This window comes from Hypanus sabinus, chromosome 3 (assembly GCF_030144855.1).
Source record: "Hypanus sabinus isolate sHypSab1 chromosome 3, sHypSab1.hap1, whole genome shotgun sequence".
Classification (NCBI taxonomy): Eukaryota; Metazoa; Chordata; class Chondrichthyes; order Myliobatiformes; family Dasyatidae; genus Hypanus; species Hypanus sabinus.
Window position 1 is genome coordinate 186,805,507 of NC_082708.1, and position 27,139 is coordinate 186,832,645.

General features: G+C 44.3%; 1 protein-coding gene across 5 annotated transcripts in view; it reads left to right on the forward strand.

The window, feature by feature from the left end:
- The window catches only part of LOC132391962 (exocyst complex component 6B-like), an 845,841-nt gene that overhangs the window by 92,649 nt on the left and 726,053 nt on the right, over nucleotides 1-27,139 (forward strand). For all 5 annotated transcript variants that reach the window (XM_059965781.1, XM_059965785.1, XM_059965784.1 and 2 more), the window contains exon 5: nucleotides 4,360-4,405. In XM_059965781.1, coding sequence (XP_059821764.1) covers nucleotides 4,360-4,405 — 46 coding nt within the window. The remainder of the gene's footprint in view (nucleotides 1-4,359; nucleotides 4,406-27,139) is intronic.

The following is a 27,139-nucleotide window of genomic DNA, read 5'->3' on the forward strand; positions in this document are numbered from 1 at the left end:
AAAAGAGCAAACAGTCGACATTTTGGGCTGAACCCTTCATCTCGACTGAAAAAAGAGAAGAGAAGTCAGAGTAAGGAGGGGGTGGGATGGGAGGAAGAAGTTCAAGCTTCACTTTCCAAATCAGTCCATGTCAGTTCATGGCCTTCTCTACTGTCGTGATGAGGCCACACTCAGGTTGGAGGTGGCAGAGGTGGAGTGCTAGGGACAGGGAATAGCGCAGGTGCAGATTCACCCAGCCCTGAGACACCAGGCAAGATTGTTTGATTCCAAACAATTGGTTTACTGATCATTACAGAATTTCTCTCTGATGCTTCCTGCTCCCTCCCCTCTTCCTTCTCCTTTTCCCAACATGATTCCACTCTCCCTGCCCCCTTCCTACTCAATTCACAATAGACCCATATCAGAATCAGGTTTATCATCATTCACATATGTCATGAACTTGTTTATTTTTGCAACAGCAGTACAGTGCAATACATAAAATTACTGTAGTACTGTTCAAAAGTCTTAAGTACCCTACTTATATGTACAGCATGTGCCTAAGACTTTTGCATAGTACTTTATATCAAACATAAATTATGCACAATTTTTACAAGAAAGAACACAATTGCAACAAAAAGTCAATTTTAGTGCAGAATGGTCAAAGTGGTCACAGTGTTGCTAAAATGTAGTGATTAGAGTCGTGCTGGTTGGTTCAGGAACCAAATACTTGAAGATAAGTAGCTGTTCTTGAACCTGGTGGTGTGGGTCTTCGGTACCTCCTGCCCAATGGAATCTGTAAGAAGATGGCATGGTTCAGATGGTGGAATAGTAGTTCCTTCAGCAGATTGTTACTTATTTCTATTTTATACATGCGGTGCCTATAAAAGTATTCACGCCGCCTTGGAAGTTATTATGTTTTATTGTTCTACAACATTGAATCACAGTGGAGTTAACTTGGCTTTTTGTGATGCTGATCAACAAAAAAAGACTCATGAAAACAGTTCTCAACAAAGTGATCTAAATTAATCACAAATATAAAACACAAAATAATTGATTGCATAAGTATTCACTCCCTTTAATATGACATAAAAAATCATCAGTAGTGCAGCCAATTCGTTTTAGAATTCACATGATTAGTTAACTGGAGCTCACCTGTTTACAGTCAAGGTGTTTCAATTGATTGTAGTAAAAATACATCTGCTGGAGAGTCAGCAAAATCTACACCATGAAGACAAAAGAAGACTCCAAGCAACTCTGTGGAATGGTTATTGAAAGTACACATCAGGAGCTGGGCGTAAGAAGGTTTCCAAGTCATCAAATAACCCTTGGAGTACAGTTAAGTCAATCATCAAGAAATGGAAAGAATATGGCACAGCTGCAAATTTGCCTAGAGCAGGCCGTCCTCAAAACATGAGTGATCATGCAATAAGGGGACTAGTGAGGGAGGCCACCGAGAGACCTATGGGAACTCTGGATAAGTTACAATCTTCAGTGGCTGAGATAGGAGAGGCTGTGCATATGATGACTGTTGCCCAGGTGCTTTCACAGTTGCAGCTTTATGGGAGAGTGGCAAAGAGAAAGCCATGGTTGAAAAAAACTTGTGTGAAATCTTGGCTAAAGTTTACCAGAAGGCACATTGGAGACACTGAAGTCAGCTGGAAGAAGGTTCTATGGTCTGATGAAATCAAAATTGAGCTTTTTGGCCATCACACTAAATGCTATGTTTGGCATAAGCTGAACACCTCACGTCATCAAAAACACACCATCCCTAACGTGAAGTATGATGGTGGCTGTATCATGCTGTAGGAATGTCAGACAATGACCCCAAGCATAAAACCAAAGCTACACAGGATTAGCTTAAAAACACCAAAATTAATGTCCTAAGTTGGCCAAATCAGAGTCCAGCCCTCAATCCAATTGAGAATTTGTGGCTGGAATTGAAAAGGGCTGTTCACTCACGATCCCCATGCAATCTGACAGAGTTTGAGCAGTTTTGTAAAGAAGAATGGGGAAAATTGCAGTGTCCAGATGTGCAAAGTTAATAGAGACCTGTCCACACAGACTCAAGGCTAGAATTACTGCCAAAGGTGCATCTACTAAAGGACGTGAATAATTATGCAATCAATTATTTTGTATTTTGTTTTTATGTTTGTAATTAATTCAGACCAATTTGTACAAATTTGTTTTCACTTTGACTCGACAGAGTCTTTTCGGTTGATCAATGTCAAATAAGCCAAATTAAATCCACTGTGATTCATGTTGGAAAAGCATTAAAGCATGAAAACTTCCAAGGGTGATGGGTTGAATACTTTTTATAGGTACTGTATATTTCTTATTGCAATTTATAGTTATTATGTATTGCAATGTACTGCTGCCACAAAACAACAAATTTCACGACATGCCCGAGATAATAAACCTGATACTGATTTTGCTTCTGCTCTAGATTCAGACATCCGCAGTCTCTGGTTTTTAGAATGCTTTCGTTCTTTGTTTTCCTATAATCCCTTCTGGTGGCCATTCTGCACTTGACATGTCCTTATAGTAATTGATGCTGGGTGGAGAAACATATTGGTCTTGTATTTTTATGAACTGTATCATGTCTGTCACAACCTAAAGGCAGGATCCCCTGCTTCACTGCAAATGTAGCAGAGCTGAACATGTCATGTCAATTAAATGGTGTGCTAAATTCAGTTTGTGGCTACTCCTCAGAGAAAACAGGTACAGAGGGTGGCAAGAGGTACAGATTTTATGTTATAATGCATGGAAACAAGCCCTTTGGCTAAGCTGGTCCATGTTAGCCAAGATTCCCTTCTTAGCTAGTCCTATTTGCTTGTGTTTGTTTCCTATCCTTCCAGTTCTTTCCAAACCATGTACCTGTCCAAGTATCTTTACAATGATATTAATGCATCTGTCTTGACCACTTCCTCTGGCAGTTTGCTCCATATACTCACCACCCTGCGGGTGGAAAAAGTTGCCTCTAGGCTTCTGAAGAAGTAGAGGGCTTATGTCCAAGGCGAGAGGGGATATAATTCATGGGAGTGTGTGTGTGCCAGCGGAAGTGGTGGATGTGGGCTCAATTGCAACATTTAAGAGAAGTTTGGGTAAGTACATGGATGGGAGGGATACGGGAGGAAGAAGTTCCTCCTCATATTCCCCTGTAAACATGTCACCTTTCACCCCTAACCTATGGTTCCAGTTTCACCCAACCTCAATGGAAAAAAGCCTGTTTGCATTTACCCTGTCTATACCCCTCATAATTTTGTATATCTGAATCAAATTTTTGAGAATCAGAATCAGAATCCAGTTTAATATCACTGGCATATATCACAAAATTTGTTAACTTTGTGGCAACGGCACAATACAATACGTGAATATATTAAAAAAAGCTAAAAACTGGAAAAATAAGAATATGTTTGTATTTTAAATAATTAAATTAAAACAAGTAGTGAAAAAACAGAATTTTAAAAAAGTAGTGAGTTAGTGTTCATGGGTTGAATGTCAATTTAGAAATTGGATGCCAGAAGGCATTTTCTCTGTACTCTATAGAATTTTTGCTGTACTCTTTTAATATTTTCAGTATCTTTCCTGTAGACTTTATTCTTAGCTCTTAGCTAATATGACTATGGGCATTGGACTTTACGGTCCATGTTACACAGACCTTGTCTTGCAAGCTTGGCTTGGGGATTCTTGAGTGTAGTGATTTGAGCTTGTGTGTTCAGGCAACCTGTCGAGCAAAGATACTTAAGAGAAATAAAAATGCAACAATTAAACCAACCGTGAAGAAAGTATTTTAATTATATTGTGGTAAATTTATTGGTATATTATTGACGCATATTATGAGCTATAGTAAAATGCTTGCCACCCGTACAGATCATTTCATTACATTAGTATATTAAGGTAGTGGCAAGGGAATGCAGAAGAAAGAGTAACAGCTACAGAGAAAGTGCAGTGCAGGCAGACAACGATGTGCTAGGCCATATATAGGTAGAGTCCATTTTATTGTGTCGGGGATCATTCGATAATCTTATAACAGTGGGCTAGAAGCTGTCCTTGAGCCTGGTGGTACATGTTTTCAGGCTTTTGTATCTTCTGCCTGATAGAAGATTGCTCTGGATGAATCGAGTGTTTGATTATATTGGCTGCTTTGCCGTAGCAGCGAGAAGTATTGACAGAATCCATGGCGGTGAGGCTGGTTAGTGTGATACCCTGGCCTGTGTCTACAACTCCCTACGCTTCACTGCAGAGCGATTGCTGTACTGAGCTATGGTAGATTTGTATAGGGTGATTTCGTTGGCACATGGATAAAAATTGCTGAGAGTCAGCAGAGATTTTTATGGACAGTTATTGCAGTGGCTGATGGTTTCTTCTTCTCATCCACAGTTCTGGAGATGTACAGTAAATTACGGGAGCAGATGAAGACTAAAAGGTAAATTACAGTCTGATCTTTGATCTTTTGTTTCCCTACTTGCTGCTTCAAATCTGCCGCACCAAGTGTGCTTCAAGTTAACCTGTGGAGGTGTACCAGGATGCTGCTTGGACTAGAGAGCATGTTGAGCGAGCTAGGGCTTCTCTTTTTGGAGTGAAGGAGGATATGAGGTGACTTGATAGAGGTGTACGAGATGATAAGACACATTGATATAGTGGACAACCAGACATCTGTTCCCAAGGTGGAAATGGTTCATACAAGGAGGCCTAACTTTAAGGTGTTGGGAGCAAAGTATAGGGGGATGTCAGAGGTAGGTTTTTATTCAGAGAGTAGTGGGTGCATGGCATGTCCTGTAATGTGTGGTAGTAGAGATAGATATGTTAGGGATATTTAAGAATCTCTTAGATAGGCACAGTGAAAATTACAGTGTGGGGTGTTCCAGTGTTCGGATTTCAATTCTAGTGCCATCCTGTGAAGAGTCTCTGGTAAGTTCTCCCTGTGGAATGCAAGGGTTTTCTCCAAGTCCTCTTGTTTCTACCCACAGTCCAAAGACATACCAGGTAGGTGAACTGGTTGTTGTAAATTGTCCCGTTATTAGATTAAGGATAATTAAGTCTGTGGGGGTTTGCTGGGGCGGTGTGGCTCGAAGGACGGGAAGGGCCTACTCCTCACTGTATTGCTAAATAAAAATTAGCAGGGGGCAACATTTTAAGGTGATTGTAGGAAAGTATAGGAGAATGTCAGAGGTAGTTTTTGTACTCAGAGAGTGGTGAGTGCATGGTACTCCCTGAGGGGGTGGTGGTTGAGGCAGATACATCAGGAACGTTTTGCAGGCTCTTAGAAAGGCACATGGATGATAGAAAAATGGTGTGTAACGTGGGATGGAAGAATTAGATTGAAATTGGAGTGAGTTAAAGGTCTGGCACACATCATGGACAGAAGACCCTAAACTGTGTTGTACTGTTATGCTTGTTACAGCAAGGTTAACAATAAATGGATTGAGGAGTGAATGGAGCATTTACCCAACTGAATGAAAATGAAAATCTTTCTGTGAACTGTCTTGCAAATTACCAGTAAAGTAGTTGTAACTGTAGGTGTACATGCAAAGAGGTGAGAAGCAAAGTCATGAAGAATCTATGGTGACCAAGGTCTTTCTGGATGTATATAACCCAGTGGTTTATATGGTATGCAATTGATGTTTTAGGATCTGAGAAATTTGTAGTTAAGGGAGAAAATTGTGTGTTGCTCATCCATAGAAATATCCTCACTGTGTGACTGCCTGGTGGTGCAGTAGTTCAAACTCATTAATTTAATGCTGTAAATTACAGTGATTTGTTAAACACAGAACTCAAAGTGTAATTAGCAGGAATGGCTGGGAGGTTTTCAATTACTTGTTGTACGTGGGTGTTAATGCCACTTATTCTAGTGGTCCTTGAGAAGCTGGAGGTGACGTGCTGCCTTCTGCAATTGCTGCAGTACACGTGCTGAAGAAAATTAAAAAAAAATTGGAACAGAATTAGGCCATTCGCCTCATCGAGTCTGCTCTGCCATTCCATCATGGCTGATTTATTATCCCTCCCAACCCCATTCTCCTGTAACCTGTGATGCCCTTACTATCAACCTCTGCTTTAAATATTCAATGATTTGGCTTTCACAACCACCTGTGGCCATGAATTCCACAGATTCACCACCTTCTAGCTAAAGAAATTCCTCCTCATCTCTGTTCTAAAGGAACATTCTTCTGTTCCGAAGCTGTATGCTCTGGTCCTAGACTCTCCCATTATAGGAAACATCCTCTCCACATCTGCTTTATCTGTGCCTTTCAATATTTGGGAGGTTGTAGTGAGATCCCTCCTCAGCTTCTCAGCTAGAGGTTCTCAACCTGGGATTCATGGACCCCTCAGTTAATGGTAGGGCTCTATGGCATAAAAGAGGATTGGGAACCCCTTGTCTAAACTCTAGTAAGTACAAGCTCAGAGCCAACAGCTGTCCTCTCCCAGAAGGGACACTATGAGTCAGGTTCTCTGTGCTATGGAAATTCAGTAGGATTTGTCCAAAAACCCAAGAGGGGGAAAGTTTGGAAATTGCAACAAGGAAAGGGTTAAAATGCTGTGCTTGCAGAAGAGAGTGCAGTCACTTAGTACTGTCTTCTCTGTGTGTGGAAGTTCAGCAGAGCAACAGTCAATATGATAAGCTGACAGAGACAGTGTACAGACATAATGCAGTCATCTAGGCTGAACACGGCCCTTGAAATCCCAATTCTCCTTTGGATAACCTTTCTGTTCAATCCATGGAGCCAAGGTTATTAGACAGTTATTTGACTAATTCTCAAGTATTTTTGGCCTTTAACATGTTGATTTAAGTGGTTATTTCTACCTGAACTATATACCATTACCACGATTGATACTTAAATATGCAAATGATGGGATTCAGAAATGCACAGTGTTTCTATTGCATCAATACCTGTATCCAGCTGGCACAATTTCTGTATAAAATGGAACTTATTTGTTTGTACTTCAGAGTAACCATATAACCATATAACAATTACAGCACGGAAACAGGCCATCTCGGCCCTTCTAGTCCGTGCCGACGCTTACACTCACCTAGTCCCAGTGGCCCACACTCAGCCCGTAACCCTCCATTCCTGTGTGTGTGACAGGAGCCGTGCTGTTCTCCTCGTGCACAAGTAAATAAAATGTGATTGAGGAATGAGTGCAAGATGTCAGAGTCCAATTAATCATCGATGACACTAGCATTGGAGAATGTCCAGAGGAGATTTACGAGAATGGTTCCGGAATGATAGGCTTAATGAAGAAGGATCATTTAATGTCTCTGGGTCTGTACTCACTGGACTTTAGAAGAATGAGAGGATATAATTGGAACCTATCATCTATTGAAAGGGTGAGATGAGTGGATGTGGAGAGGATGTTTCAGAGAGTAGGAGGAATCTAGGACCACAGCTTCAGAATAGAGGCACAACCCTTTAGAACAACGATGAGAAGGAATTTCTTTAGCCAGAGTGTGGTGAATCTGTGGAATTCATTGCCACAGACAGCTGTGGAGGTTGTCACTGGGTAGATTTAAAGCGGAGATTCACAGGTTCTTGATTAGTCACTGGTGTTAATAGGTAGAAATGTCAAATACCAGAGAGCATGCGTTTAGCTTACGAGGGGGGATGTTTTTTATCCAGAGAGTGGTAGGTACCTGGAATGGGTTTCTAGAGGTAGAAGTGGAAACAGACAGTTTGGTGGAGTTTACGAGCTTTTTGACAGGCACATGAATTTGAAAATAATGGAGGGATATGGATGATATACAGGAGAAGGACATAGAGTATAAATTGTCATCAAGGCTGGGCTGAGTGCATTGTCCAGTGCTGAAATTCTCTGTGTACTATGTTAAATCATTCCCCTCTCACCTTTAACCAGGGGTTCCCAACCTGAGGTCCATGGACCCCACGGTTAATGGTGAGGGTCCATGGCATAAAATTGTTAGGGAATCCCTGCCTTAAACCTATTTCCACATTTTTGATTCCCTTTCCCTGTGATAAAGAGTGTGTGTATTCATCCATTCTGTGCCTGTGATGATTTTCTACACCTCTATAGTTCACCCCCTGACACCATATATTACCTTGAGATTCATTTATTTCAGGCATTTCCAGGAAAAGAAAAAAATATATAATAGAATTTATGAAAAACTATAAATAACAAAGATGGACAAATAATCAATGTGAAAAAGAAGACAAATTGTGCAAATAATTAAAAAAGTAAATAATATCAAGAACATGAATTGTAGAGTCCTTGACAGTGGAATCAGTTCAGCGTTGAGGTGAGTGAGTGAAGTTATCCACACCAGTTCAGGAGTGTCATAAAAGCACGAGATTCTGCTGATGCTGGAAATCCAGATCAATGCACAAAAAGTGCTTGATGAACTCAGCAGGTCAGATAGATCTGTGGAAAGGAATAAACAGTCAACCTTTCAGGCCGAGAATCTTCAACAGGACTTAGTTCAGGAGCCGGATGGTTTGAAATGTTCCTGAACCTGGTGGTGTGGGACCTAAGACTCCCACCTTTAAGCAGTGCTTTGGATTTTAATTGTGTGAATTGTTAGCCAATGATCTTAAATGTTTCCTGTATTTACTGACTCACTGTTACTTTTCCCATTAGCTTTCTTTGTTGATGTGGGAGCAATCCTGGGAAGTCTCAACACCCCAGCTAGCTGGTCTATTAAATCTTTTACTCTGTCAGGGGGCTGTACATCCTCAGGTCTGGGATCCAGCCCTCTGTACAGGAGCCAACTCTCTGTCACATCATTATGTTCAGTTGAAACGCATGTTGTCCACTTCCTGGTACGAGTCTCATAAGTTTGGCAACTTGCTCCGTGGATCTGAGAAGCAGATGGTGAAAATGAATTTTTGTCACAAGCTGTGATCAACTTTGGAAACCATTTGTGGCATGGAGAGTGGGGGAAGAACAATATATCGGCAAAAGGACACAAATATAAATCTCCCACAGAGAGCTAAGAAAATCTGTTACTCCTATATATTGCCATACATTTTGTCAGATACATTGACATACATTGGATGGCATGGTAGTACAGTATAGCGATTAACATAATCTCTTTATAGCGCCAATTGGGGTTCACTTCTGCAAAGAGTATTTATCACCACGTTGGTTACCTCCGGGTGCTCCGGTTTGCCCCACGTTTTAAAGATGTATTTTCAAAGACTCTTAGTACATTTATTATCAAAGTATGTATGCAGTATGCAACTCTGAGATTCGTCTTCTCCACAGACAGCCATGAAACAAAGAAAACTATGAACCCGCTCAAAGAAAAACATCAAACCCTCCCCCATGAGCAAAAGTATTGCGCTAATGGCAAAAAAAGAGTGGCAATGGCACTCTTGTAGCAAAAAGTATTGTGCTAATGGCACTCTTGTAGCGCAAAAGTATTGCACAAATGGCAATAGACAATAGGTGCAGAAGTAGACCATTCGGCACTTCGAGCCTGTATTGCCATTCTGAGATCATGGCTGATCATCTACTATCAATACCCGGTGCCTGCCTTGTCCTCATATCCCTTGACTCCGCTATCTTTAAGAGCTCTATCTAACTCTTTCTTGAAAGCATCCATAGAACTGGCCTCCAATGCCTTCTGAAGCAGAGCATTCCATAGATCCACAACTCTCTGGGTGAAAAAGTTTTTCCTCAACCCCATTCTAAATGGCCTACCCCTTATTCTTAAACTGTGGCCTCTGGTTCAGGACTCCCCCAACACCAGGAACGTGTTTCCTGCCTCTAGCGTGTCCAATCCCTTAATAATCTTATATGTTTCAATTAGATCCCCTCTTATCCTTCTAAATTCCAGTGTATACAATCCCAGTCGCTCCAATCGTTCAACATATGACAGTCCTGCCATCCAGGGAATTAACCTCGTGAACCTACGCTGCAGTCCCTTAATAGCAAGAATGTCCTTCCTCAAATTTGGAGACCAAAACTGAACACAATACTCCAGGTATGGTCTCATTAGGGCCCTGTACAGCTGCAGAAGGACCTCTTTGCTCCTATACTCAACTCCCCTTGCTATGAAGGCCAACATGCCGTTAGCTTTCTTCACTGCCTGCTGTACCTGCATGCTTACTTTCAGTGACTAATAAACAAGGACACCTAGATCTTGTTGTATTTCCCCTTTTCCTAACTTGACACCATTCGGATAGTAATCTGTCTTCCTGTTCTTGCCACCAAAGTGGATAACCTCACATTTATCCACATTAAACTGCATCTGCCCACTCACCCAACCTGTCCAAGTCACCCTGCATTCTCCTAACATCCTCCTCATATTTCACACTGCCACCCAGCTTTGTGTCATCTGCAAATTTGCTAATGTTACTTTTAATTCCTTCATCTAAATCATTAGTGTATATTGTAAATAGCTGCGGTCCCAGCATCGAGCCTTGCGGTACCCCACTAGTCACTGAAAAGGACCCGTTAATCCCTACTTTTTGTTTTCTGTCTGCCATCCAATTTTCTATCCACGTGAGTACCCTACTCCTAATACCATGTGCTCTAATTTTGCTCACTAATCTCCTATATGGGACCTTATCAAAGGCTTTCTGAAAGTCCAGGTACACTACATCCACTGGCTCTCCCTTGTCCATTTTCATAGTTACATCCTCAAAAAATTCCAGAAAATTAGTCAAGCATGATTTCCCCCTTTGTAAATCCATGCTGACTCGGACCGATCCTGTTACTGCTATCCAAATGTGCCGCTTTTTCATCTTTTATAATTGACTCCAGCATCTTCCCCACCACTGATGTCAGGCTAACTGGTCTATATTCTCTGTTTTCTCTCTCCCTCCTTTCTTAAAAAGTAGGATAACATTAGCTACCCTACAATCCTCAGGAACTGATCCTGAATCTATAGAACATTGTAAAATGATTACCAATGCGTCCACGATTTCTAGAGTCACCCCCTTAAGTACCCTGGGATGCAGACCATCAGGCCCTGGGGATTTATCAGCCTTCAGTCCCATCAGTCTACCCAACACCATTATCTGCCTAATGTGAATTTCCTTCAGTTCCTCTGTTACCCTAGGTCCTCTGGTCACTATTACATCTGGGAGATTGTCTGTGTCTTCCCTAGTGAAGACAGATCCAAAGTACCTGTTCAACTCATCTGCCAATTCCTTGTTCCCCATAATAAATTCGCCCGTTTCTGTCTTCAAGGGCCCATCTTTGGTCTTAACTAATTTTTTCCTCTTCACATACCTAAAGAAGCTTTTACTATCCTCCTTTATATTCTTGGCTAGCTTACCTTCGTACAACAACACACACAAAATGCTGGTGGAACACAGCAGGCCAGGCGGTATCTATAGGAGAAGCACTGTTGATGTTTCAGGCCGAGACCCTTCGTCAGGACTAACCGAAAGGAAAGATAGTAAGAGATTTGAAAGTAGTGGGGGGAGGGGGAAATGTGAAATTATAGGAGAAGACCAGAGGGGGTGGGATGAAGCTAAGAGCTGGAAAGGTGATTGGTGAAAGTGATACTGAGCTGGAGAAGGGAAAGGATCATGGGACGGGAGGCCTCGGGAGAAAGAAAGGGGGTGGGGGAAGCACCAGAGGGAGATGGGGAACAGGCGAACAACTAAATATGTCAGGGATGGGGTAAGAAGGGGAGGAGGGACATTAACGGAAATTAGAGAAGTCAACGTTCATGCCATCAGGTTGGAGGCTACCCAGCCGGTATATAAGGTGTTGTTCCTCCAACCTGAGTTTGGATTCATTTTGACAATAGAGGAAGCCATGGATAGACATATCAGAATGGGAATGGGACGTGGAATTAAAATGTGTGGTCACTGGGAGATCCTGCTTTTTCTGCCGGACCGAGCGTAGGTGTTCAGCGAAACGGTCTCCCAGTCTGTGTTGGGTCTCACCAATATATAAAAGGCCACACCGGGAGCACCAGATGCAGTATACCATACCAGCCAAATTACAGGTGAAGTGTCGCCTCACCTGGAAGGACTGTCTGGGGCCCTGAATGGTGGTGAGGGAGGAAGTGTAAGGGCAGGTGTAGCACTTGTTCGGCTTACAAGGATAAGTGCCAGGAGGGAGATTGGTGGGAAGGGATGGGGGGGGGGAACGAGTGGACAAGGGATTCGCATAGGGAGCGATCCAGCTCTTAGCTTCATCCCACCCCCTCCAGTCTTCTCCTATCATTTCACATTTACCCCTCCCCCCACTACTTTCAAATCTTTTACTATCTTTCCTTTTGGTTAGTCCTGACGAAGGGTCTCAGCCCGAAACGTCGACAGTGCTTTTCCTATAGATGCTGCCTGGCCTGCTGCGTTCCACCAGCATTTTGTGTGTGTTGCTGTTTGAATTTCCAGCATCTGCAGATTTCCTCGTGTTTACCTTCGTACCTCATCTTTTCTCCCCATATTGCCTTTTTAGCTATCTTCTGTTGCTCTTTAAAAGTTTCCCAATCCTCTGGCTTCCCACTCATCTTTGCTATGTTATACTTCTCTTTTATTTTCATACTGTCCTTAGCTTCCCTTGTCAGCCACGATTGCTCCTCCTCCCCTTAGAATCTTTTTCTTCTCTTTGGAATGAACTGATGCTGCACGATTTGTCGATTTGTATTATTCCCAGAAATACCTGCCATTGTTGTTCCACTGTCATCCCTGCTAGGGTATCCTTCCAGTCAACTTTGGCCAGTTCCTCCCTCATGGCTCCATAGTCTCCTTTGTTCAACTGTAATACTGACACTTCCAACTTTCCCTTCTCCCTCTCAAGCTGTAGATTAAAACTTATCATATTATGTTCACTACCTCCTAATGGCTCCTTTACCTCCAGGTCCCTGATCAAATCTGGTTCATTACACAACACTAGATCCAGAATTGCCTTCTCCCTGGTAGGCTCCAGTACAAGTTGCGCTAAGAATCCATCTCAGAGGCACTCCACAAACTCCCTTTTTTGGGGTACAGTACCAACCTGATTTTCCCAGTCTACCTGCGTGTTGAAATCCCTCGTAACAACCATAACATTACCTTGGGACGTGCCAATTTTAACTCTTGATTCAACTTGCACCCTATATCCAGGCTGCTGCCTGGTCAACTGCATTCCACCAGAATTTTGTGTGTGTTGTCTGCTGCAATTTGCTCCTTTTGTGACAGTGGCTTGGTGCACTTAGTGGTGAATGGATTGATCGGACAGAACCAAAATACTGCAGATGCTGGAATTGGAAATGAAAGCAAAACTTGCTGGATGCACTCTGGAGGACAAGCAGCATCCGTAGAGAGAGTAAATGATTGAAATTTCAACAGATGCATATGTTGTTGTACTGTTACTTGCCTTTCTTTCCTACCCATTATCCCCCTTTGCCATTACTGTTTTTCACCTTCACTTCCCAATACAACATCCTTTGTCACTGCATTAAGCATTAGTTTTTGAAAGAGCCAAACTAAGGCTTTCTCACCGCTGCCTATAAGGAGTGTGTATGTTCTTCCCTTGACTATGTGAGTTTCCTCTGAGTACTCTGGTTTCCTCCCACATTCTTGCAAAGTATGTGTTAGGGTTAGTAAATTGTAGGCATGCTACGTTGGCGGTCTGGTCCCCCAGCACATCCTTGGACTGTGTTGGTGATTGACTCAAATAATGCATTTTATTGTATGTTTCAATGTATATGGGAAAAATAAAGCAAATCTTTATCTTTAAGTAATGCAGTTAAGTACCACTTTGGGAATAATGAAAGGGTCCCTGAAGTCCACACTGACTACTCATCCTTGCCAATCACCCCGATCTCTGTGCCTTCAATCTCCCATGAAGACTCTGCAAAACTCGCATGAAAGGGTTGAAATGCACTCTGCCTTGGGAAAGAGCAATGGACATCTGTGCTACAAGTACAAACCCACCATCCAGATGGAAGGAAATGTGGCACTCATCCAGTGCAGGGAACATGAATCACTGACCTCACAGCTGAGGTCACTGGCTCTACACTTTTCTGAAGCCTGTGTGCAGTCCCCAACAGAGTTGCTGAGAGGCCGTAGAGTGTGGCCACCTGCTCTGCAAATGAAGGATGCTTAGTAACCCTCAGTGAGATTGTAGCCAGGAGCCACTCACATCTGAAATCCATTCAGAGCTTTCCCTGAGTGCCTCAGGATCGAGTAGATTGTCAGCAGCATGGAGGAACCTGGTAGGGCGGGCAGCATAATGGAGCAGAAATAAACAGTAATGTTTCAGGCCAAGACCCTTCATCAGTCCTGGAAAGGAAGATTTGTCAGGGTGGATTCGATTGTGAGGCTTTGAAGTCCCATGAAAGAGAATCATTTATCACACAGGAGGCCCCTTTGGTTGTAAAATCAAATTCAAGTTCATATGATCCACCTGTATTAAAGTTGGTATTCCATTAACTGGCCATTTGGAAATCTTGATGGTCAGCATCTAGCTGACTAGGTAAATGTTCCTATGTTCCTTTCCGACTCTCCGAGGCTCCGTATCCCAAATTCTATTCCCACAAACAAGAAGCAGCTTGTCATTATTATTCCTGAAACATCTAACGTAGAAGGTTTGCTAGTACAGTTAAGTGCCACCTAAAGGATAGCCACAGGGCCCCACACTCTATTTCAACCCATTGGATCCCCATTTCCTGCACTTGCACTCTAATCCAACACATTGGGGTCCTCTTTCTAACTCACTAGAACCCCATTCCTCACACTCCATTCCAACTAAGTGAAGTCCTCTTTCCATGCTTGATTTAAAATTCAAAGTTCAAAGTATTATTCGTCACTCTATGCTACATGGGATTCATTTTCTTGCAGGCATTCACAGCAGAACAAAGAAACACAACAAAATCAAAATGCAAGTATTAATTGAAAAAAAGCATCCAATAGTGTGGAAAATGTTGGTATATCACCACAAAGTGGAGGTTGATAGGTTCTTGATAAAGGTTATGAGGAGAAGGCACGAGAATGGGACAGAGGGGGATAATAAATCAGCCACGATGGAATGGTGGAGCAGATTTGATAGGCGAATGGCCTAGTTTTGCTCCTGTGTCTTATGGTTAAATTCTGGAACAGGCTGGATTTTTGCTGTGGTACTATAAGTCCACTTACACCTTTTGGTCCAAAATCTTGTCACTTGCAGCCCTGTTGTAAATGTGATGAGGGATTCACTACTTGGAGGGGCGCCTTGGGAGCATAGCAGTTAGCGCTATGCTGTTGCAGCTTGGCATTGGAGCTTGTGTTCGTTTCTGGCATCCTCAGTGAGAAGTTTGTACATCCTCCCCATGAACATGTGAGTTTACTCCGGGTGTTCTGGTTCCTCCTCCAGTTCAAAGACATACTGGTGAATAAGTTAAATGGTCGTTGTGAATTGTCCTGTGATAAGGCTAGGGTTGCTGTACAACACGGATCAGTGAGCTGGAAGTGCCTCTTCTGTGCTGTATCTCTAAATAAAAGTAGCAAGTCTCAGTTTTTACATCATAAGACAAATGACCCTTAAGCAGGGTGGATGGAATCCTTCACGGTACAGCTGGCCTTTCGCCGTTGTCCCAAGATGTTCCCTCACCACAGGTAGTTATAGACCTTCAGAAAGAGAAGCAGCATGGATGTTGAAGACTCTCAATCAGAACTGTGAAAGTTTACATAATAACTCTATTTCTCTTTCCATGCATTCTGGCTGACCTGAGCACTGACGAGAAAATCGGCAGATGCTGGAAATCCAGAGCAAACACACACAAGATGCTGGAGGAACTCATCAGGCCAGGCAGCGTCTATGGAAAAAATACGGTCGATGTTTTGGCCCAAAATGTCGACTGTACTTTCTTCCATAGATGCTGCCTGGCCTGGTGAGTTTCTGGCTGACCTGATGAATGTTTTGTGCATTTTCTGTTTTCATTTCAGTTTTCCAGCATCTGCAGTTGTTTGATTTTTTCATTTGCTTCTTTTACATATTATACATTACACTCAGTGGCCACTTTATTAAGTACAGGAGGTGGCCACTGAGTTTATTTTTGTGGTCTTCTGCTGCTTTAACCCAACCATTTCAATGTTTGACATGTTGCGTATTCAGAGATGCTCTTCTGGGTACCACTGTTAGATTGCGAGTTACTTTCGCCTTCCTGTCAGCTTGAACTAGTCTGGCTATTCTCTCTCATTAACAAGATGTATTACCCACAAAACTGGATGTTTCTTTTGTTTTTCACACCCATTTTCTGTAAAATCTAGAGACTACTGTGCATGAAAATCCCATGAGATCAGCAGTTTCTGAAATGTAAAATATCCCATCTGGCACCAACAATCATTGCATGGTCTAAGTCACTGACAGTGCCTTAAAAAGTATTCACCCCCCCCCCCCCAGAAGATTTCATGTTTTACTGTTTTACAACATTGAATCATATAGGATTTACTTTAGTTTTTTTGACACTGATCAACAGAAAAGAATCTCTCAAATCAAAGTGAAAACCAATTTCTACAAATTGGTTCAAATTTATTACAGTTACACAACACAAAATAATTGATTGCATAATTATTCACCCCTTTTTAGTCAATACTTAGTAGATACACCTTTGGCAGCAATTACAGCCTTGAGTCTGTGTGGACAGGCCTCTATCAGCTTTGTACCTATGGACACTGTAATTTTTCCCTATTCTTTAGAAAACTGCTTGAGATTGCATGGGGATCATCAGTGAACAGCCCTTTTCACATCCAACCACAAATTCTCAATTGGATTGAGGTCTGGACTCTGATTTGCCCACTTTATAACATTAATTTTGTTGTTTTTAAGCCATTCCTGTGTAGCTTTGGCTTTATGCTTGAGGTCATTGTCTTGCTGGGAAAAAAATCTTCTCCCAAGTCACAGTTCTCTTGCAGACTGCAACAGGTTTTCCTCGAGGAATTCCTTGCATTTTGCTGCATTCATTCTACCCTCACAAGCCTTCCAGGGCCTGCTGCAGTGAAGCGTCACCACAGCATGATGCAGCCACCACCATACTTCACAGTAGGGATGGCATGTTTTTGATGATGTGTGGTGTTTTGCTTACGCCAAACATAGTATTTAGTCTGATGGCCAAAAAGCTTAATTTTGGTTTCACCAGGCCTTAGAACCTTCTTCCAGCTGAATTCAGAGTCTCCCACATACTTTCTGGCAAACTCTACCCGAGATTTCATGTGAGTTTTTTTTTCCAACAGTGGCTTTCTCTTTGCCACTCTCCTATAAAGCTGTGACTGGTGAAGCACACGGACAACAGTTGTTGTATGCACAGTCTCTCCCCTCTCAGCCACTGAAGCTTGTAACTCCTCCAGAGTTGTCATAGGTCTCTTGGCGGCCTTCTTTAGAGATAAAGGTGGGAAGATGTGCCTGGAGGCTGTGGAAGTGAGCGAGGTCCTCAATGAATACTTCTCCGGTATTCACCAATGAGAGGGAACTTGATGACGGTGAGGACAATATGAGTGAGGTTGATGTTCTGGAGCATGTTGATGTTAAGGGAGAGGAGGTGTTGGAGTTGTTAAAATACATTAGGACGGATAAGTCCCCGGGGCCTGACAGAATATTCCCCAGGCTGCTCCACGAGGCGAGGGAAGAGATTGCTGAGCCACTGGCTAGGATCTTTATGTCCTTGTTGTCCATGGGAATGGTACTGGAGGATTGGAGGGAGGCAAATGTTGTCCCCTTGTTCAAAAAAGGTAGTAGGGATCGTCCAGGTAATTATAGACCAGTGAGCCTTACGTCTGTGGTGGGAAAGCTGTTGGAAAAGATTCTTACAGATAGGATCTATGGGCATTTAGAGAATCATGGTCTGATCAGGGACAGTCAGCATGGTTTTGTGAAGGGCAGATCGTGGGTCTAACAAGCCTGATAGAGTTCTTTGAGGAGGTGACCAGGCATATAGATGAGGGTAGTGCAGTAGATGTGATCTACATGGATTTTAGTAAGGCATTTGACAAGGTTCCACATGGTAGGCTTATTCAGAAAGTCAGAAGGCATGGGATCCAGGGAAGTTTAGCCAGGTGGATTCAGAATTGGCTTGCCTGCAGAAGGCAGAGGGTCGTGGTGGAGGGATTACATTCAGATTAGAAGGTTGTGACTGGTGGTGTCCCACAAGGATCTGTTCTGGGACTTCTACTTTTTGTGATTTTTATTAACGACCTGGATGTGGGGGTAGAAGCGTGGTTTGGTAAGTTTGCAGACGACACAAAGGTTGGTGGTGTCGTAGATAGTGTAGAGGATTGTTGAAGATTGCAGAGAGATATTGATAGGATGCAGAAGTGGGCTGAGAAGTGGCAGATGGAGTTCAACCCGGAGAAGTGTGAGGTGGTACTCCTTGGAAGGACAAACTCCAAGGCAGAGTACAAAGTAAATGGCAGGATACTTGGTAGTGTGGAGGAGCAGAGGGATCTGGGGGTACATGTCCACAGATCCCTGAAAGTTGCCTCATAGGTAGATAGGGTAGATAATAAAGCTTATGGGGTGTTAGCTTTCATAAGTCGAGGGATAGAGTTTAAAAATCGCGATGTAATAATGCAGTTCTATAAAACTCTGGTTAGGCTTGGTTAAAACTCTGGTTCTATAAAACTCTGGTTAAAACACTTGGAGTACTGTGTCCAATTTCTGGTTGCTTCACTATAGGAAGAATGTGGAAGCATTGGAAAGGGTACAGAGGAGAATTACCAGGATGCTGCCTGGTTTAGAGAGTATGGATTATGATCAGAGATTAAGGGAACTAGGGCTTTACTCTTTGGAGAGAAGGAGGGTGAGGGGAGACACGATAGAGATGTACAAGATATTAAGAGGAAGAGGTCGAGTGGATAGCCAGTGCCTCTTCCCCAGGGCACCACTGCTCAGTACAAGAGGACACGGCTTTAAGGTAAGGGGAGGGAAGTTCAAGGGGGATATTAGAGGAAGGTTTTTAACTCAGAGAGTGGTTGGTGCGTGGAATGCACTGCCTGAGTCAGTGGTGGAGGCATATATACTAGTGAAGTTTAAGAGACTATTAGACAGGTATATGGAGGAATTTAAGGTGGGGGGGGGGTTATATGGGAGGTGGGGTTTGAGGGTCGGCACAACATTGTGGGCTGAAGGGCCTGTAATGTGCTGTACTACTCTATGTTCTATGATCTATGTTCACTAGTCCCATTCCTGCATGGTCACTCAGTTTTTGAGGACGGCCTGCTCTAGGCAGATTTACAGCTGTGTCATATTCTTTCCATTTCTTGATGATCGACTTAACTGTACTCCAAGGGATATTCAGTGACTTGGAAATGTATTTGTATCCATCTCCTGACTTGTGCTTTTCAATAACCTTTTGTTGCACGGAACAAGGTGACCCCAAACGCAGGACACAGGTACAGAGATTGGGTTAGGATGCAGACTTATGCATGATGCATGAGCGTCGAATGGCAAACAGGAAGGAGTGCAGGGCAGCAGGAGACAGGCAGAACTTATCTTGACACGGAGTATAGAAAGGGAGGTGGCAGACAAAGCTTTTCTTAGCATGGAGAGACGGAGTTTTACAGCTAAACCTTGGTGCTTAAGTAAAACTTAGAATACTATTTTGTCACAGAGAGACTGAGTTTCGCAAGTACACCTCGGTACTGAAGCAAAACTTAGAACACACATTCCTAAGCGGCCGGGAAACATTAATTACCACACTGACAAAACCAACGATCTGGCAATTAGTGGGTGCAAAGCCAGGGTTCTTCTGCGGCAGGTCTTGATAAAAACCAGGTGTGCCACCATCAAAGGAAATTAGGAGAAAATGGGGAATTAATGGTCAGGACCGTGACAGTACCCCCCCCCCCCCCCCCCAACGGGAGCCTCCAGGCAAACCACCAGGCTTGTCTGGATTGTCTTGGTGGAAATCTCTGATGAGGGAAGGGTCCAAGATGAAGGAGTGGGGAATCCAGGTGCGCTCTTCAGGGCCATATCCAAATTGACCAGGTACTGGAGACCTCTGCCTTGGCGGCACACATCCAGTATTCGCCAGACGGTGTACGCTGGGTAGTCGTCAATGACCTGGGCGGGTGGAGGAGGTCCAGCAGGAAGGCACAAAGGGCTGACAGACACAGGTTTCAGTTGGGAGACGTGGAACGTGGGATAAATGTGCATGGATCCGGGCAGTTTGAGTCTGACCACCGAGAGGTTGATGATGCTCTCAATTTCGAATGGTAATGACGGGCGAGTTTCTTGGGTTCATTCTTGAGAGTGATATCTTTTGAAGAGAGCCAAACCTTCCGACCAGGTCGATAGTTGGGTGCAGGAACTCGATGGCGATTGGCAATCCACCGGTTGCGGTCGGCTGAGTGGAGAAGGTCCGCGCGTGCATCCCTCCAGACCTTGTGGCACCGGTGGAGATGGGCCTGAACTGAAGGCCCGGCAATGTCGTCTTCCTGGGCAGGAAACAGAGGGGGTTGGTAACCGAGGGAGCATTCCGGTGGCGGTGCTGACCAGGGAGTTGTGGGCGTACTCCGTCCAAGTGAGATGTGTGCTCCAGGATGACGGGTTGTTGGCGGAAATGCAGCGCAGTGCTGCTTCCAAATCCTGGTTTGCTCGTTCTGTTTTGACTGTTAGTCTGTGGATGGAAACCAGAAGACAAACTTACTGAGGCTCCAAGGGCTTGACAGAAAGATCTCCAGACTTGACAGATGAATTGGGGGCCCCGGTCAGTGGGAATCCCGTGAAGGCGGAAGACGTGATGAACTAGGAGGTTGGTGGTCTCATGGGCTGTAGGGAGTTTGGGAAGGGCTACGAAATGCACAGCTTTGGAGAAGCGGTCCACTACGGTGAGTACAACAGTGTTCCCATGTGAAGGGGGCAGTCTAGTAACGAAATCCAGAGCAATGTTGGACCAAGGGCGGCTAAAGACTGGTAGGGGATGAAGCAACCCAGTTGGTGGTAGATGGGAGTCTTTTCCGCGGGCACACACAGAACAGGCAGAGACGAAGGAGTGAGTGTCAGTATCCATGGTGGGCCACCAGAAATGTCACTTCAGAAGGACAGAGTTCGATCAATTCCGGGATGGCAGGTGAAATGAGAAGAATGAAATGACCTGAGATGGAACATAGTCAGGCACGAAGAGGCGATAGGGGGGGTCCATTACCTGGGCCAGATTGAGTCTGTTGGGCCTCTCTGACTGTGGATTCAATCTCCCAGGTGATGGCAGCCATCACACAGGATGGTGGAAGGATGGCATCGGGATTGGGAAGGCCCTCCTCGGAGACTTATTGACGGGAGAGAGCATCTGGCTTCCCGTTCTTGGAACCAGGATGATAAGTGAGGGTGAATTTGAAATGGCCAAAAAATAGTGCCCAATGGGCTTGGTGGGAATTAAGGTGTTTAGCGGTTTGGATGTACTCGAGGTTCTTATGGTCTGTCCAGACGACGAATGAATGCTCAACTCCCTCCAGCCTCCTCCACTCCTCCAAAGCGAGTTTGACGGCCAGCAATTTCTGGTTCCCAATGTCGTAGTTCCACTCGGTGGGGGATAGATAGTGAGAGAAGAAGGTGCAGGGGTGGAACTTTTGGTCTGGGAGAGGACCGTTCCCACCCCAGAGTCGAAGGCGTTGACTTCCACAATGAATTGGCGAGAGGGGTCTGGTTGGACCATGTGAAACGCCTCTTCAGCTCCGAGAAGGCTGAGTCTGCTTCGGGGGTCCAGTGAAAAGGGGTCGCATGAGAGGTGAGTTGAGTTAGGGGCGCTGCCACCCAGCTGTAATCCCTGATGAAGTTTGTGAACCGCAGAAATCGCTGAGCATCGTGGGTTTTGGTCACTCCACCATCGCCCGGATCTTTTCATGATCCGCCCTCACTTGCCCACTGTCAATGATGTACCCCAGGAAACTGACAGAACGGGCATGGAGCTCGCACTTTTCTGCCTTAATGAATAGCTTATTCTCCAAAAGCCTCTGAAGAACCTGATGGACGTGGAGGGTGTGTTCCTGAATACTGCGGGAGAAGATTAGGATGCCGTCCAAATAAACAAAAACAAAACGGTTAATAAAGTCCCTAAGGACGTCGTTCACCAGGGCATGGAAGATGGCAGGGGCATTGGTGAGACCGAATGGCATGACCAGATATTTGAAATGACTGAAGGGTGTGTTAAAAGCTGTTTTCTATTCATCTCCCGCCCTTATCCTGACCAGGTGATAAGCATTCTGCAGGTCCAGCTTAGAGAAAATGGTGGATCCATGAAGGGGCTGGAAAGCTGAGTTGATCAGGGGCAGGGGATACTTATTCTTTATGGTGATGTTGTTCAGGCCATGGTAGTCAATGTAGTGGCTCAGTGAACCGTCTTTCTTCCCCACAAAGAAGAAACCTGCACCTACAGGGGAAGATGGAGGGTCAGATAATGCCAGCCGTGAGAGAGTCATTTAGGTGAGCCTCCATTGCTTCCCTTTTTGGTCAGGACAGGTTGTACAGCCGACTGATGGGTGGAGGGGCTCCGGGGAGAAGGTCAATTATGCAATCGTAGGGGTGATATAGAGGCAGGGGAAGAGCTTATTGCTTGCTAAACACTTCTCCCAGATCGTGATACTCTACTGGAACCTTGGATAAGTCAGAGGCGGACGAGGTCGCGGTGACTCCACTGGGGAAAGGGCTGATTGTAGACAAGAGGAATGGCAGAACAAACTCCAGCTGACTATCTTCATGATGGACCAGTCAATGTGGGGATTATGGCGGCTTAATCGGGGTAGCCAAGGAAACTTGAGAAAAGGAAATTAAATTGAATCATACCTGTTCCCAATGGTTTCCTGAGAGAAGGAACGACGGGGTGGTGTGCAGTGTGTGACCCAGGCCAGTAGTCTACCGTCCAGTGCCCGGGCATCTAGGGGGCACTCAACGGCTCGCGAGGAATTCTGGCATGGAAAGCTAAGTTTTCATCCAAATGGTTTCCCTCAGCGCCGGAGTCCACTAGTGCTATCAGAGGCAGGGACTATTGGTTGTAACGCAAAGTGGATTGAAGCTGCATCCAGGGTCAGGGGACGGAAGGGAATGCTGTCTGGCTCACCAGGGTCCCCCTTTCTACTGGTGAGCCTTCCCTTTTGGCTGAAGAGGACAGGTAGCACAGAAGTGGCCGGACTGGACACTCACCTACTCTCAATCTCTGGAGTTGTTCTGTGGGGGAAAGGCGGTTGTTCTGTCCTAGCTGCATGGGTTCCTTTCCCAGGGTGGTGGAACTGGCTGGGCTGGGAGCTACTCTAGGAGCAGGAGGAGGAGAGTGGCTTGTTCTGGTGGGAGGCGGTAATGAGTGCCGAGGGGTGGCCCAGGGTGGTGGACGACCAGTTCTTTCCATATGGCATTCTCGAAGATGATTGTTCAACCTGGTGGCCAGGGAGATCAAGGCTGTTGGTTTCGTCTCTTGCTGCCAACTTGTCTTTCACCATATTGCTGAAACCATTTCAAAATACCCCTTGGAGTGCCTCATCGTTCCACCCCGAGTCAGCCGCTAACGTTCGGAACTCCACGGAATATTCAGCAACACTGTGTGATCCCTGGCGAAGCGTGACTAGATGCTTGGCGGTGTCTCTACCACAGATGGGGTGGTCAAAGATCTTTCCTATTTCTGCGATAAAGGTAGTGAAAGAAGAGCAGATATCCGGTTGGTTATCCCAAACAGTTGTGGCCCATGCTGAGTCACTTCCCTGCAACAACCCCATGATATAAGCAATTCTTGACATCTGTGGAGTATGTGGATGACTGCTGATTGAACACCAAGGAGCACTGAAGAAGGAAGGCCGGCACTTACCCAAATCACCAGCGTAGTGTTCTGGTTCAGGTACGTGAGGCTCTCTTGGCGGGGGTGTGCCTGAGACGTAGGGGGTTGCCACTACAGGCTGTCTGGGCTGGTTAGAGAGTACCAGGAGTGGGTTGAGTAAAATGAATGGATACCTGACCCACCTGGTTACCGAACTGTGTGACCTGGGAAGACAAGGAACAGAGGTTCTCCATGACCTCCCGGAAGAGTTGGTCATGCTGTCCCAGTAAGGAACCCTGACTGGTGAGGGCTTGTTGAAGGGTATTTGTGTCCGCTGGGCCAATCGTGGCCAGATTGATGAACGAACGAGGTGAACTCAAACACAGGACACAGGTACAGAGATTGAGTTAGGATACAGACGTGGGTGTGAGCCTTGAATGGCAAACAGGAGGGAGTGCAGGGCAGCAGGAGGCAGGCAGAACTTATCTTGACATGGAGCGTAGAAAGGGAAGCAGCAGCCAAAGCTTTTCTTAGCACGGAGAGACGGAGTTTCACAGTTAAACCTCAGTGCTGGAGTAAAACTTAGAATACTATCTTGACACGGAGAGACAGAGTTACACAGGTAAATCTCAGTACTGAAGCAAAACTTAGAACACACGTTAATTACCACACTGGCAAAACCAACCATCTGGCAACTAGTGGGTACAAAGCCAGGGTTCTTATGCTGCAGGTCTTGATGAAAACCAGGTGTGCCGCCATCAAGGGAAATCAGGAGAAAATGGGGAATTACTGGTCAGGACCATGACACCTTTCTGTGGAATTGGAGTGTTCTTTTGTCTTCATGATGTAGTTTTTGCCAAGATACTGACTCACCAATCATTGGACCTTCCAGGTAGAGGTGTAATTTTACTACAATCAATTGAAACACCTTGACTGCATACCGGTGATCTCCATTTGACTGAAACCAATTGGCTGCATCCATGATGATTTGATGTGTCATACTAAAGGGGGTATATACTTATGCAGTCAGTTATTTTGTGTTTTATATTTGCAATTATTCTAGATCAATTTGTAGAGATCTGTTTTCACTTTGACACGAACGGGTCTTTTTCTGTTGATCAGTGTACAAGAAAAAGCCAAATTAAATTCACTGTGATTCAATGTTGTAAAACAATAAAACACAAAAACTTCCAAGGGGGTGTAGGTATTTTTTATAGACACTGTAGATCACATCTCTAACCCACTCTGATGTTTGATCTGAACAACTGAACATCTTGACTGTGTCTGCATGCTTTTATGCATTGAGTTGCTGCCACATTACTGGCTGATTAGATGTTTGCATTAATGAGTAGGAGTATAGGTGTACCTAATAAAGTGGTCACTAAATATATGTAGTTTGATAACAAATTTACTTTGAACTCTGACTTCTTTGTTATGTGACTAGGGTGACTGCTGAGCATATATGGTATCAGTTGAACGAAGTATCATACCACCGTTGTCTTTAGGTGGCAGTATAACATAAGACTAACACTTTGAGAGTGAAGAAAGTGCAAATGCTGGAACTGAAACAGACTGTGCTGAAAATGCACATTCCGTCTTTTAACACCATTAAATGACAAAAGCAAGTTATCCCTTGTGTTGTGGACTCCTCTATAGTATTATTTCGGTGAAAGAGAAGCTTGGATTGCTTTCTCTGGATTGGCGGATGCTGAAGGGAGACCTGACAGAGGTTGAAAAGATTATGAGCAGCATAGATAGAGTAGACAGACAGTATCTTTTTCCCAGGGTTGAAATGTCAAAAACCAGAGGGCATGCATTTAAGGTGAGAGGGGGCAATTTCAAAAGAGGTGTGAGGGGCAAGTTTTTTTACACAGCAAGTGATGGGTGCCTGGAATGTGCTGCCTGGTGGTAGAGGCAGAAACATTAGGGACTTTCAAGAGATTTTTAGATAGACACATGGATGTGAGGAAAATGGAAGGATATGGACTTTGTGAAGGCATCGGGGACTAGTTTAGTTGGCATTTAAATTACTAATTAATTTGGTTAGACACAATATCATGGGCTGAAGTGCCTATTCCTGTGCGTATTGTTCTGTGTTCTAGGAGATGCACATTTCTCCTCCCAGTCCATGTAACCTGCAAATGCTCTTTCCTAAATATCGTTACTCCTCCGCATCCTCACTGTGTTCAAACTGACATGGTGTAATGTCCCCTATTCCTGTTCTCTCAGGAGCTCCTCATTTGTCTCACACCTACCACCTTCTTCCAATCTGGCAGCCCTCTGTGTCATCTGTGCCTCTGCAGGTGCTGTTCTTGCCTCTGAATCACACCAGCGACTCGAGCTCAGAAAGCCTGGTTGACATGCCAGTGCAGGACTTGCAGGACTTGTGGAGGAAGTGCTGATTCTTGGAGAGCTGGTTCAAGTACTTATAGTACTCTCCCCCATAAGCCCTCTTGAATAGATGAATATTTTTAATATTTGTTGCTGCTAATATTTTGTTTGTTTTCTTTTTGTTCCTAAACATTGGTTGATTGCCCATTTTGTGTACGTTTTTTCATTGATTATTCTATTGTGTTTCTTTGTAATTATTGTGAATGTCTGCAGACAAATGGATTTCAGGGCTGTATATGGTGACATATATGTACTTTGATAATAAGTTTACTTTGAACTTTTTGAATTTTGAAAAGATTAAAGATCAGCTTTATTTGTTGGAACATGGAAGTGTACGGTGAAATGTATTGTTTGCATCAAAGACTAACACGGTCTGAGGTTATGTTGGGGGAAGCCCACGAGTGTTGCTGTGCATCTGGTGCCAACATAGCATGCCAGCAGCTTACTAACTGTAACCCTAACTGCATGTCTTTGGAATGTGGGAGGAAGCCAGAGCACCCAGAAGAAACCCATGTGGTCACAGGGAGAGTGGACAACTGCTGCGCTACCGTGGCGCCCTTTATTTGTTACATGTACGTTGAAACATATAGTGAAATGCAATATTAGTATCAAGTCAATGAGGATTGTGCTGGGGGCAGCCCACAAGTGTTGCCATGCTTCTGGTGCTAAGATGGCATGCCTGTAACTCACTAACCCTAACCATAACCCGCACAGCTGTGAAATGTGGGAGGAAACAGGAGCTGGTGGAAGCTCACATGGTTATGTGGAGAAAGTACAATCTCCTTCCAGACAACGATGGAAAATAAACCCTGACTGGTGATTGCTGCCATTGTAAAGTGATTGCACTAATCACTATGCTACCAGGAGGCTATCTGTTTATAACTGTACTAGTAGAGTTTTCTTCTCCTAGTGAATTGTGCAGTGGAGACCAGATGATCAGATATATGTAATTCATTTATTTAGAGACACAGCGCGGAATCGGTCCTTTGAGCGGTGCAGCCCAGCAACCTACCGATTTAACCCTACCTTGATCACGGGACCAATTAGCCTACCAACCTATATGTCTTTGGACTGTGGGAGGAAACCCACATGCACACAGGAAGGAACGGACAAACTTGCTTACTGAGTACACCGGAATTGAACTCTGAATTCCGATGC